Genomic DNA, 12,602 nt, shown 5'->3' with positions numbered 1-12,602 from the left:
ATGATAAACTTTCTTAGATGGTATTATGCACATGAATGTTGTTGAAATAGGTGTTTTAAAATTATATAGCATTCCTAAAATTCTGATCTGTCCTGGTCGTCAGCCATAATCTTAGTTATCATCTAGAAGTGTTGTGTGTCGCAGAAGTAGCCAAGTTTCTTTGTGAATTGTCCTTTTGAGATAGTTTCTGTTTTACTCTGATGCTTTTTGCTTTAGCAAATATGTTTCGTCTTAAGAGAAATTCATGGAAACAATTCTGACATAGTATTCTTTTTTTTTTAAGATTTTATTTTTTTCCTTTTTCTCCCCAAAGCCCCCCAGTACATAGTTGTATATTCTTCGTTGTGGGTCCTTCTACTTGTGGCATGTGGGATGCCGCCTCAGTGTGGTCCGACGAGCAGTGCCATGTCCCTGCCCAGGATTCGAACCAACAAACACTGGGCCGCCTGCAGCGGAGCGTGTGAACTTAACCACTTGGCCACGGGGCCAGCCCCTGACATAGTATTCTAAACTACAAGTTTCTGATTGTAAAACGGAACTGGGTAACAACAACATTTTAACAGAGAAAGTGATGACCTCATAAAATTGCCAACAGTAGGTTAAGATCAAGAATCGATTATACAGGACTGTCTGAACTGATGAGGATGTTTATAATTTTTTATGACTTTTGTTTGAAATATTGTTGATGTTTTAATGTTTCGTTTTGTTTTCTCAGATTTAAGGAAATCTTTTTCTCTTATGCTAACTTTACTTTATAGCAATTTGGTGAAATTATACCTTCGTGAGCAGAACTGAAACATTTATCTTTTTCTCCCTACCTGATCCCTCCAGAATTTGGAAACTCTTTGTGAGTGAGTATGGTTATTTCGTGAAAATCTAGTTATTTGCATAAGTTCAATAAGAATCTGTTCTCCTTATAACAGGACACATTGGTTATCTTACCAAGGCTTTGACTGGAATGTCATATTTGAGAGAAACATACAGGCTCAGATTTGACAAGACAGCTTTTTGGGAACAAAGGTTGGACTTTCTGGAATAAAGCCACTTGGAAATATTGGCCTGGCACCTTGTTTACAGAGATTCTGGCAATCTTACCCGGTAAGTAAGGAAGGTCGCTTATCTGGTAGATGCAAGGAACCTCAAAATATTTTGCGGCACCTCGAGAAAAGAGGAATCCATCCAAATCTGTAGGTACTGCTGGCAAAATCTGATGGCAAGTCCTTGGCTGGGCTTTTCTGTCCTCGAGAGGCCTTTAAAGTTCAGTCTGAGATTCCTTATAAAAAATTCCAGCAAAGCAGATTTAAAAGAGCCTATATGATCAGTTGCCATTCTTGCTGCACGTATGTAAATAATTGGACCAAGTTTTATTGAAACTACACTTACTTTGCAAACCAGATAATCTTAATTTGACTATCTTGTAAAAATGAGGGTGATTTTAGAGAGAGAAACTGTTTCAGTAGAAGCCATAGCACACATTCATGGATATTAGATTCTAGCTCTTCTCTTTTACAAGATTCACCTATTACTAATCATAATGGCTCCTTGTGGCCATCCGTCTCTGATAGCTGGGAGCTCCCTGGCCACAATCAGACGTGTTCCTTCAATTCTGCTGCCCTTGGCTCCTGTCCCCATGCTATTCTCTGAATAAAAGAGCACTGCTATCAGGACTTGAGAGCCCAAGAAATCTTTCTTTTGCCTCCTCAGCTCACTGAGCTCGCATCAAAAGTACTGCTGTAGTGTAAGCCACACACAGAATGGTGGTTGTTGTTCTTTCTTTTTTTTACAGATTGGCCCTGAGCTAACATCTGTTGCCAATCTTCCTGGGTTTTTTGCTTTGCATCTTTTTCTTCTCACCAAATTCCCCCAATACATAGCTCTAGACTCTAATTGTGGGTCTTTCTAGTTCTTCTGTGTGGGACGCTGCCTCAGCGTGGCCTGAAGAGCAGTGCTAGCTCCACCCCCAGGATCCGAACTGGTGAAACCCTGGGCCACAGAAGGGGAGATAACGAACTTAACCACTCGGCCACGCGTCCGGCCAGTTTTTTTCTTTTTTGTAATTACAGGGGAGGAAGAGAATTCCTCTAGCCTCAGGTCCTTCTGGCTGGGCTGTGAATTAAATTGATATGAGACAGAGTAACAGGAGGAAATCAAACAAAGCTTTATAATGTGTACATGGGGGGACCCAGGAAAACTGAGCAACTCGCCAGAATGACTGAGGTTGTCATCTTTTTTTTTAAAGATTTTATTTTCCTTTTTTCTCCCCAAAGCCCCCCAGTACATGGTTGTATATCTTAGTTGCAGGTCCTTCTAGTTGTGGCATGTGGGACGCTGTCCCAGCGTGGCCCGATGAGTGGTGCCATGTCGGCACCCAGGATCCGAACTGGCGAAACCCTGGGCCGCCAAAGCCGAGCGTCCGCACCCCACCACTGAGCCATGGGGGCAGCCCCTGAGGTTGTCATCTTAAATACCATCTTCAGGTAATGGTAAAGGAGGATGTTGGGGGTGGGGGAGTCAAATATGGGGGATTACCAGAAAAGCACAGTAAACAAGAGTAAGGTTATTATGCAGATTTAAGTCCTTGCCTTCTGCAGTGACAAGAGTTTCTAGAGATAAGCCGTCCCCCCACTTCCTGGTACAGAGGAGACACATTTGCAGATGGAGATTTCTCTTACAAATGTAAACGTTTCTTACAAAGGGTAACTTCTACTTGGTTTTCAGAGCTTCTCCCCTGTCTGCAACTTTTTAAAACATAACCAACCCAAAATAATCCTCATGCCAAAAAGACACATCTTGAGGTGGCCAGTTCTGACCCCCCACATAATGCAAGTGCAAACTTAAGCTTTGATTGTGGAGGCAGGCACTTCCAAGAGGCCTCGGCTCCAATGACGGCCATCTCAGACAAGCGCACTGCCAGCCACACGACAAGATGAAGAGCCAGGCCGCCCCCCCGCCCCCCGAAGATCCTTTGTGTTGGAGATCTTGGTTGATTTCAATAACTGACCATTTGGGCTGCTGGGATTTTTTTTTCTCTTTCTGTACTTTAAATTTCCACTCTTATGTTTTACTTATGTTTTAAATTCCCAAATAAAGAGTCAGCCCGCAAGACCCTAGCCCCCTCCTCATCCCAATAAAAGCGGAAGCCCAGGTTGTGCACTCTTTCTCTCTACTGAGACCTCTCTGTGTGGCCCCACATGCGCCGTGTCATTTCCAGATCCTGTGAGTAATAAACCTTTGTTTTCTCAGTTTCCTGATGATTATTGCTGAAGAATGTCTTGGAATCATAATAAGAACCCTAAGGGCCGTCCAACCACAACATTGGTTATTGATAGGCTGAGACCGGCACAAAACAGCCACAAACCCAGTGGCTTAAAACAATAGAAATTTGCTCACTGACAGTTCTCAAGGCCGGAAATCCAAAATCAAGGTGTCAGCAGCCCACTCCCTTCCGAAGGTGTAGGGCAGGAGCCTTCCTTGCCACTCCCAGCTTCTGGCTGCTCTGTGGCTGCGACCGCAGGACTCCGATCTCTGCCTTTGCCTTCACATGGCCTTCTTCTGTGTGTCTGTCTCTTAGAAGAACACTTGTCATTGGATTTAGGACCTACCTAGATAATCCAGGATGACCTCATCTTGAGATCCTTAACTTAATTACATCAACAAAGACCCTTTTTCCAACTAAGGTCACCGTCACAGGTTCTGGGGTTGGGACTTAGACGCCTCTCGGTGGGGCCACCATTCAACCCACGACAGCGGGATAAAGGGTTAGAACAGGCGTTCTCAACCTCCCCCTGGGGACACTTTGGCAATGTCAACTTAAAAAGCAAACTTGCCTGTTATTTTAACTCAAAACGAGTTTATTCAGGAATAGCCAAAAGAATTGTAATTTGGGATATGCATGCTGTGGCAAACCACAGGCAAATCTGGAAAACAAATGAGGGGAGCTGCTTTTATAGAGAAAAAGGGGGAGCAGGGTGAGGTTGTTCTAAAGGAAAGTCCAGTGGGGGAAAGTAGCAGTTCAGGGTGGCAACGCCTTCTCATTGGCTGAGCTGTGGCATTTCTCATTGGCTGGGCTGTGGGGTTTCTCATTGGCTGAGCTGTGGGGTTTCTCATTGGCTGGGCTGTGGCATTTCTCATTGGCTGAGCTGTGGCATTTCTCATTGGCTGGGCTGTGGTGTTTCTCATTGGCTGGGCTGTGGGGTTTCTCATTGGCAGGGCTGCAGCATTTCTCATTGGCTGGGCTGCGGCGTTTCTCATTGGCTGGGCTGTGGTGTTTCTCATTGGCTGGGCTGTTGCTGCGTGGGGAGAAAAGTCTTCTTTCAATAGTAAAGTAGTTTTACTTCCTGTCCAAGATGGAAATGTCTGTCTCTTCCTGTTTGGTATAATTGACTGTGTGTGATGGGGGTGAGAGCTCCCCCTACAGGCCTTCCCGACCCAATTTACTTAAGGTTTCTTCTATTAATTTCCACAGCAACATACGGAGACGTTTTTAAAGATTTTATTTTTCCTTTTTCTCCCCAAAGCCCCCTGGTACATCATTGTGTATTTTTAGTTGGGGGTCCCTCTAGCCAGGGCACGTGGGACACCGCCCCAGCACAGGCGGACGTGTGCACTGTGTCCATGCCCAGGATCCAAACTGGCGAAACTCCGGGCTGCCAAAGCAAAGCGCACGAAATCAACCACTCGGCCACAGGGCCAGCCCCTGGAGACATTTTTAATTGTCACAACTTGGGGAGGGGGACCGGCTACTGGCATCTAGTGAGTGAAGGCCAAGGATGCTGCTAAATGTCTTACAGCACGCCAAACAGCCTCCACCAGAAACAGTGATCTAGCCCCAAATGGCAGAGGTGGTTCAGTTTGGAAATGCTGGGATAAATGAAAACCCCAGTCAAGTGGGAAGTGGCTCTGCAGTCCAACACGTGTCAGTCTCTGGGTGACTTGGCCACAAAATCAGCTGCTCCAAGGCTTCGTGCTTCACCTGTAAAATGGGATAAATTGCACAGACCTTGTAAGGCTGCTCTGAGAACAGGAGCCCAGCACCTCATAAACATCATAGAAAGTTCTCTATTGTTAAAACTCTGGAAATTAATAGAAGAAACCTTAACTAAGTTGGGTCAGGAAGGCCTGTAGGGGGGCGCTGTCACCTCCATCACACATCATCAATTACACCAAATAGGAAAAGACAGACATCTGCATCTCGGACAGGAAGTAAAACTACTTTACTATTCAAGGAAGATTTTCTCCCAGCCCAGCAACAGCCCAGCCAATGAGAAATGCCACAGCCCAGCCAATGAGAAACACGACAGCCCAGACAATGAGAAAAGCTGCAGCTCAGCCAATGAAAAGCACTTCAGCTGAGCCAATGAGAAATGCCGCAGCCCAGCCAATGAGAAGCTGTTGCCACCCTGAAGTGTCACTTTCCCCCAATGGATTTTCCTTTAGAACAGTTCCCCCACCCCCCTTTTTCTCTATAAAAGCAGCTCCCCTCCTTTCTTTCTCCATTTGCCTGTGGTCTGCCACAGCATGCACAGCCTACATTTCAGTTCTTTTGGCTATTCCAAAATAAACTTGTTTTGAGGCTTTCCAAGTCAACAGGATCACTTTGCTCTCAGTAGCTTCCTGAATTTTCAACATGCTGGGACTTCCCTGGGTTGTGGCAGAATGAGGAAAATCTGACCAGGAAATTGTTTCTAAATGGAATGAAACAGACTTATCAGTAATGGGCACATTCACGAAGCCCTGACGATGTGAATTAAACTCTTGAGAATGAGGATTTTGTGGTTTCCTTTTTTATTGTTTAAAGCCAGTACTGAGATTCTGTCAGAGTCTCTCACGTTTTCCTGGGCTCAGAAAAACCGTCTAGACCTGGTGTTCTGCTCAGATGTGGCTGCATAACAAGTCCCCTCAAACCGAGCGGCTTCATACCACACGGCCGACTGCTTCTCAGGATCCCATGGGTTGCTTGGGCGGTCCCTCTGCTGGTCTCACCTGGCTCAGTCACTCTGCCACACTCTGCTGGTGGCTGGCCTGGGCCGGCACACGCGTGGCGGCTGGCGCTGGCTGGTGGCTGGGTCTCTAGTTCTCCTCCATGTGGGCTCTCATCCAATAGGCTAGAACCGGGCTCTGCCAACCACAGCTGACAGGCCAAGCCTGCCTCACGACGAGCTTAGAATGGTTTTTGCATTTTTGAATGGTTGAAAAAAATCAAAAGACTACCATTTCATGACACACGAAAATTCTATGAAATGTTAGTGGCCATAAATAGAGTTTTACGGAACCAGATGCATAAATTCATGTGCATATTGTCTAGAGCTGCTTTTGCAAGATAGCAGCAGAATTGGAACTTATAACAGAGACCATATGGCCCACAAAGCCAAACATATTGACTACCCAGTCCTTTAAAGCAAAGGTTCGCCAACCCCTGGCTAGATCGGCTCCTCACCTGGGGCGTCCTGTCCGCAGGCAGCGTTGCAAGAGAGTGCAAGCGGAGGCAGAGGCGAGGCTTCTCCTCCAAATCTCCACCTCACCCCGCGGGTCAAAGCAAGCCTGGAGCCAGCCTGGACTCAAGGAGCAGGGAGCTTCCCCCAACTCTTGCTGGGAGGCGTCTGCAAAATGCTGTGGTCGTGATTTTCAACCTTACACACCAGGGCCTCTTAAGGCGTGCTGTCCGGACAGAATTCAGGAAAGTGGAGGGAAAAAAATACATGTTTATTTTCATTAACTTCTCCCTGAAATTTAGCGTGTTTTCTCATGTCCTGTCAAAGCACGTATCAGCTGGCCCTGTGACTTTGTCACCCGCGGAAATCAAAGATAATTTCATATCACATCCTGCTCATTGCAGGCAGACACCTCAAAATATCAATTCTCCTCATCTCGACTTACAAATCACAGCGCCTGGTGGAGCCCCGTACTCTGCGGTTACCGGAGGCACTCACGGAGAAGCAGGTATGGTTTCGCATCACAGTTTGATGGAAGCCTGTCGCGCCTGTGTGTCGGCATGCCTGGTTTCTTTGCAGTCCTGTGCGTTTGGCTACAGTGCGCTCACTGGCGGCCCCCTCGTGCGGCAGCTGCCCTGCCCATGGAGGTGGCGCAGAATCAGGTCACCGCTGAGGCAGATTAGTGATGTCGCAGCTGGCCTCCTAAGAGGCCTAATCCCGGGACAGCAGCCAGCAGCAGACCCGGACCACACGAGGTCCCTCTGCCCCGTTCCCAGTACCCAGCCGGGCCACCATGGCCTCCCTGTTCTCTGGGCGCGTCCTGATTCGCAACAACAGCGACCAGGACGAGCTGGACACCGAGGCCGAGCTCAGCCGCCGGCTGGAGAACCGGCTGGTGCTGCTGTTCTTCGGCGCCGGGACGTGCCCGCGGTGCCAGGCCTTCGCGCCCGTCCTCAGGGACTTCTTCGTGCGGCTCACCGATGAGTTCTACGTGCTGCGGGCAGCCCAGCTGGCCCTGGTGTATGTGTCCCAGGACCGCACGGAGGAGCAGCAGGACCTGTTCCTCAGGGACATGCCCAAGAAGTGGCTCTTCCTGCCCTTCGAGGATGACCTGCGGAGGTGAGGTGGGAGGGGAGGTCACGGAGGGCTTCCTGGAGGAGAGGCTGTTTCTGCTGAAAGTGATGTATTTGCTTGTTGAGGCATCTGTTCCATCTGGAGCTGAAGAGCACCCGCTGTGTGCCAAGCCATGTACCAGGAACTGGGGGCACAGAGAGGGGTGGACGCGCCCAGCCCCCACAGAGCTTACCGCCTGGCGGGGCAGACAGACGTGGAACAAAGACTCAGCAAATATAGAGCAACAGACCGCAGTGTGGCTTCAAAGAGAAACCCCAAGGACAAGGAGGATAGGAGGGTGAAGAGGGAGGAAACGGAAGGGTTCCAGGCAGAGGGCACAGCACAGACAAAGGCTTGGAGGCCGTCAGAGAAAGAACAGCCAAGTCAGGAAACTATAAGTAATGCCAGGTGTGAGAAGTCAGCAGTCACCACGGGGAGCAGCCCTGAGTGCCCCCTTGAGGAGTGCGGCTGTGATCCTCGGAGTAGCTGGGAGCCATGGAGGGTGCTGGAGCTGAGAGGGAGCTTGCTGGATTCAAGCTTTACCTTGAGCTGCCCAATAAACAGTGTTATAGTTTGCGGCTATTTTAGAACTTTCCTCTTTTCTGCAGTAAGACTTTATTTCTTTTAAACCCAAACTTTTTACTATGAAAAATTTCAAAGATACCGAAACGTTGGAGGAAGCACACAATGGAACCCACGGCAGTTATTAACATTTTGCCGTACTGGCTTTATCTACGTGCCGGTGGAGTTTGTGCTCAACCATTTGAAAGCGAGTTGCAGACTTCATGACATTTTACCAATTTCTCTAAATTTTGTTACACGACAAGACGGAAGTTTCTGGTTCCAGAGACCTTCATGCTCCATGCAGCGTCCTCAGAGTCTGGACAATTGCTGGCTCCCACCGCACTCTGCAGCTCACAGGGTTCTTCCCTGAAACTGGCGACCTTTCCCCCCCTGGGGCAGAAATGCCAGCTGCGAGGACATCACAGCCGAGCGCTGACCTTGTGTGAGGCAGGGTCCTCTCCACAGAACATCCCCCCAGACTCGTATCTGGACAGAGGGGGAGCGAGTCCCCAGCCCTGGCCCCCCACAAGGCTGCCAGAGAAACACAGGGTGCCCGGTTAAATACAACTGTCACATCAACAATGAGTCATCTTTTAGTCTGTGTCCCACACATTGCATATATGTCCCGTATTTCTAGTTGCTAAGTCTGGCCACTCACTCCTGGAGGATTTTGTAAGTACCCTGTGTTCTCGGTGTGCAGGCCTGGAAAAGGGCCCCCAAGAACCCAGCGGGTGGAAATGACCAACTGCGGTGAGGGGCCCAGTCTGGCCGCCCCTTTCCTCCATGACGAGTTGCAGGATTCCGGCCTAGATGCCAGGTCTGCTCTGAGGTCGCCTGGGGCTGTGGGTGGCTTCTCACTGGCTCCCCTCAGACTGAGCCGTGCCCCTCAACTCCTCACCGTGCCCCCGCAGGGCCTGTATGGGCACGGCTGCCTTCCACTCTCCCTCCCTCCCGGCCTGGGCACGCAGGGGCTGTGCCCTCTGCTTGGGACACCCTTCCCCCAGCTTTCCCATTCCTCGTCCTGCAGATCTCAGCTCAAAGGTCACCTCCTCTGAGAGGCCCCCCCTTACCCAGCTTATCATTTCTTTATGGCATTTATTAGTATTTACCCGTTCATCGCATATATGCTCCCTGAGCACCTACTCTGTGCCCCGCACTGTTGTAGGCATTGTAGGCACTGGGGACACCAACGGAGACAGAAATCAGTGCCTAGTGAAGCCCATTCCATTGTGGGAGACAATGATGAACAGGAGACATAAATAAACTAGGCGGTGTGTTGGATGCTGAGAGGAGCTGCAAGCAGAGGGAAAGGGAGGTGTTGCCATTTGAGGTCGGATGTTTGCAGCATACAGGGTCTTAACCCGCAGACATCTGGGGAAAGTGCTCCAGGAGAGGGCACGGCCAGTGCAAAGGCCCTGAGGTGGGAGCGTGGCTGGGGTCTCGGAGGCACAGCACCAAGGCCAGTGTGGCCAGGCCTGGCCTGGTCCCCAGGCGTCCCCAACGCTCAGGACCTGGCAGTGCACACAGGGGCGCTCAGTCAGTACCGGGAGGCGGGACGTGGGACTCCCCGGCTCGGGGCTTCAGGCTCGGTCCCGGATGATCTGGAAGTCCGGCCGCACTGACGCGCGTGCCCCGCAGGGAGCTCGGGCGCCAGTTCTCCGTGGAGCGCCTGCCGGCGGTCGTGGTGCTCACGCCGGGTGGGGACGTGCTCACGCGCGACGCGGCGGACGAGATCGAGCGCCTGGGCCCCGCCTGCTTCGCCAACTGGAGGGAGGCGGCCGACGTGCTGGAGCGCAGCTTCCTGCAGCCCGAGGACCTGGACGAGCCCGCGCCGCGGAGCCTCACCGAGCCGCTGCGCCGCCGCAGGTATCGCGTGCCCCGGGCGGCGCGGGGCGCACGCGGCCGCGGGGCAGGCGGCGGGGCCGAGGACGGGGCCGGGGGGCTGTTCTGACCCTGCGGGGACAGGAGTGGGGGCCCTGGGATGAAACCCCCAGGAGGAGGACGGGGGCGGGGCCGGCGGGCCGTTCTGACCCCCGAGTGGAGAGGACGGACGGAGGGCATGCCGATGATGACCTTCAGACACACAACCCCCAGTGGTGGGCGGGGCCGGGGGGCTGTTCCGAGCCCCGCAGGGTGGAAAGCTGGACGGCAGAGGCGGCGAATCTGGGACGGTCCTTGCAGGGGGACGGAGCGGGGGCGGGGGCGGGGCGAGGGGAAGGGACAGTTCTGAGTTCGGGTCAGGAGAAGGTGGGTATCCAGCGCACGGCCCGAGCAGGGGGTAGCGGGCTGCCTGTGTTCTGAGCCCCCTACCAGGGGCAGGTGGGGCGGCGGCGCTGTTCTGGGCTCTCCCGACGGGGAGGAAAGGCCGAGCGGTGGGGAGTAGGGAGGGTCTTTCTGAGGCCCACCCCCAGGAGGGGGCGGCGGCTGTAGGGAGATCCCAGGGAGAAGCAGGGCGGGACCTGGGGGCCTCGGTTCGGATCCCCCGGCAGGTGGAGGGCGGGACCAGGGCGGGGCGGACGGGGGCAGGGGTCTCTATAGGAGACCTTCCCAGGAGGGAGCGGGTCCTGGGTCTGCCCTGGTCCTCCAGCCGCGGGTCTGAGCCTTCCGGGCGGGGTGCTGAAGTGAGGGAGAGTTTTTCGAGGGTCTCTGGAAATATTTTGAAGTCCTGGGGGGTGGGGAGGTCTTCAAATAGTTTCCAAGGGGAAAATGCAGACTAAAATCGAAGAATCGTGCTGAGGACGCTCAGCTCATCGTGCATGAAATGAGTTGCCCACATATTTCACACGCAAAATTCCGACGATTCTTTAACGACGGATTTCCAGTTTACACACGATGCGTTTCAGTATTTGTTGCCGCATGTGCTGGGGCCCGGAGCACCAGCGAGGCCCGAGAACCCCCGTCTCCCTGCTGAGCCCAGAATATCCCCGGGAAACACAGCAGAACGTAGAAATCGAACAGTTTTTCTGGAGCCACTTGCCGGCTGCGTCACTGTAGGACAGTCACCTCCCCTGGCTAAGCCTTCTTTCTTTCCCCTGGAAAACGACAGTAAGGCCGGGTCCTGCAGGCAGGTCGGCCAGGAAGCCGGAGCTGGAGGTCGCTCTGCGCGCCGCCTGGCGGCGGGGTGGGGAGGCGCGGCCTCGGGGCGGGGCCAAGCGTGCAAATGAGATGCGACCCCCCGCTTCTGCGCCCGGTCTGCGGGGAGGGTGCGCTGGGAGGGGGGAGTCTCCGGGCCCGGGAGGCCGTGGAGGCCCGAGGACTGGACAAGCCCTCCCCTCAATCGTCAGGTGGAGAAATTGAGGCTCCGGTGGGTGACGCCACCTGCTCCGGGTTCCAGGCACAACCTTCTCTTTGTGAAGCTCAATTAGGCCCATCTGTGAAATGAGTGCCATGGACTCTGTGACAGCGGCTCTTAAATTCTGTGTATCTGATACGAGGTCGCCGGCTCTCCAGCAGCTTTTAGAAGAAGTTTAAAAATGTCCTTCCCAAGCAAACGATGGGACACGCAACCCCTCAATATCTTTACTACTATTCCTGCCAGCATGCAGTGGCCAGCCTCCCCACCTGGACAGTGAGGCGGGGAGTCCGCCCCCTGTCCTGCCCGCCTGTGTGAGTGGACAGGTCTCTGGCCCTGTCCGAGTCTCACCCTCCCCGGGTAGACAGGAGTCACGCCCTCCCCAACGCCGCCGCGCCCTGTGCGGGCTGCATGAGGAAGGGACAGCTTGGCGCCTGGCCGAGGCAGACAAGATCGCCCTCAGAGTGTCACCCACTTGCAGGCTTAACTTTTTAAATTGAAGCCAGACACTCTCAAACTAGAGAGTCCCCCCCCACACAAAGGGCAGGGCCAGGTCTTGGTATCTGTGACCCCCCCAGCCCCACCCAGGCCCCAACAAATAGTGGTGAAATCTAAGATAGTGCCATAATGACCTTTGGCCACTGTATGGAATTGTCCCTTTACCTGATGGGTTTCCACCTCCCCCGTCAGGCCATGAGTCAGGAAGGGCAAGCTGGGCCTGCCTTAGTCACCAATGGGTCCCAGAGCGGGGCACAGGGTGAGTGCCCCATCAATGTTTGTTGAATGAATAAATGCAAGTATCTGACATCTGTGTGTCCCCAACACCCAGGACATACCTGGGGCTCTGTTCCAAATGAGTTGCTGAGCCCCTGCTACTCCAATTTGGACTTTACCCATAAAACGTGGAAAATTCACTCCAACTTTGGTCATGATGAAAGAAGCTGGGTGTGTTGGACCGAAGCCTTGTGAATGAATGAACAAATAAGTGAATGAATGAACTAACTCCTGTTACAGATGAGGAAGCCCAGAGAGGTTAAGGGACTTGCCCAAAGGCACACAGCAAAGGAGGAGGGCATCTGGGGCTGAAAGGTTACCCCGTCCTTTCTCCAAGGGCCATTTTACTCATAAGGCACTGGGGTGAGGGTTCAGGGCCCACAAACTCCCCCCAGAAGACTCCAAAAATTTGAAACCTGAAAAAAAAC

General features: G+C 52.5%; 1 protein-coding gene across 1 annotated transcript; it reads left to right on the top strand.

The window, feature by feature from the left end:
* The first annotated feature begins 7,224 nt into the window (after positions 1-7,224).
* NXNL1 (nucleoredoxin like 1) lies at positions 7,225-10,059 on the top strand. Its single transcript, XM_023625332.2, has 2 exons — positions 7,225-7,550; positions 9,747-10,059. Exons 1-2 carry the CDS (start codon positions 7,225-7,227, stop codon positions 10,057-10,059), a joined length of 639 nt encoding a protein of 212 aa, XP_023481100.1.
* Positions 10,060-12,602: the final 2,543 nt, after the last annotated feature.

The sequence above is a fragment of the Equus caballus genome, chromosome 21 (assembly GCF_041296265.1).
Source record: "Equus caballus isolate H_3958 breed thoroughbred chromosome 21, TB-T2T, whole genome shotgun sequence".
NCBI classification, from domain to species: Eukaryota; Metazoa; Chordata; class Mammalia; order Perissodactyla; family Equidae; genus Equus; species Equus caballus.
The sequence above is the reverse complement of the archived record's forward strand: the minus strand, read 5'-3'. Positions and strand labels throughout refer to the sequence as shown.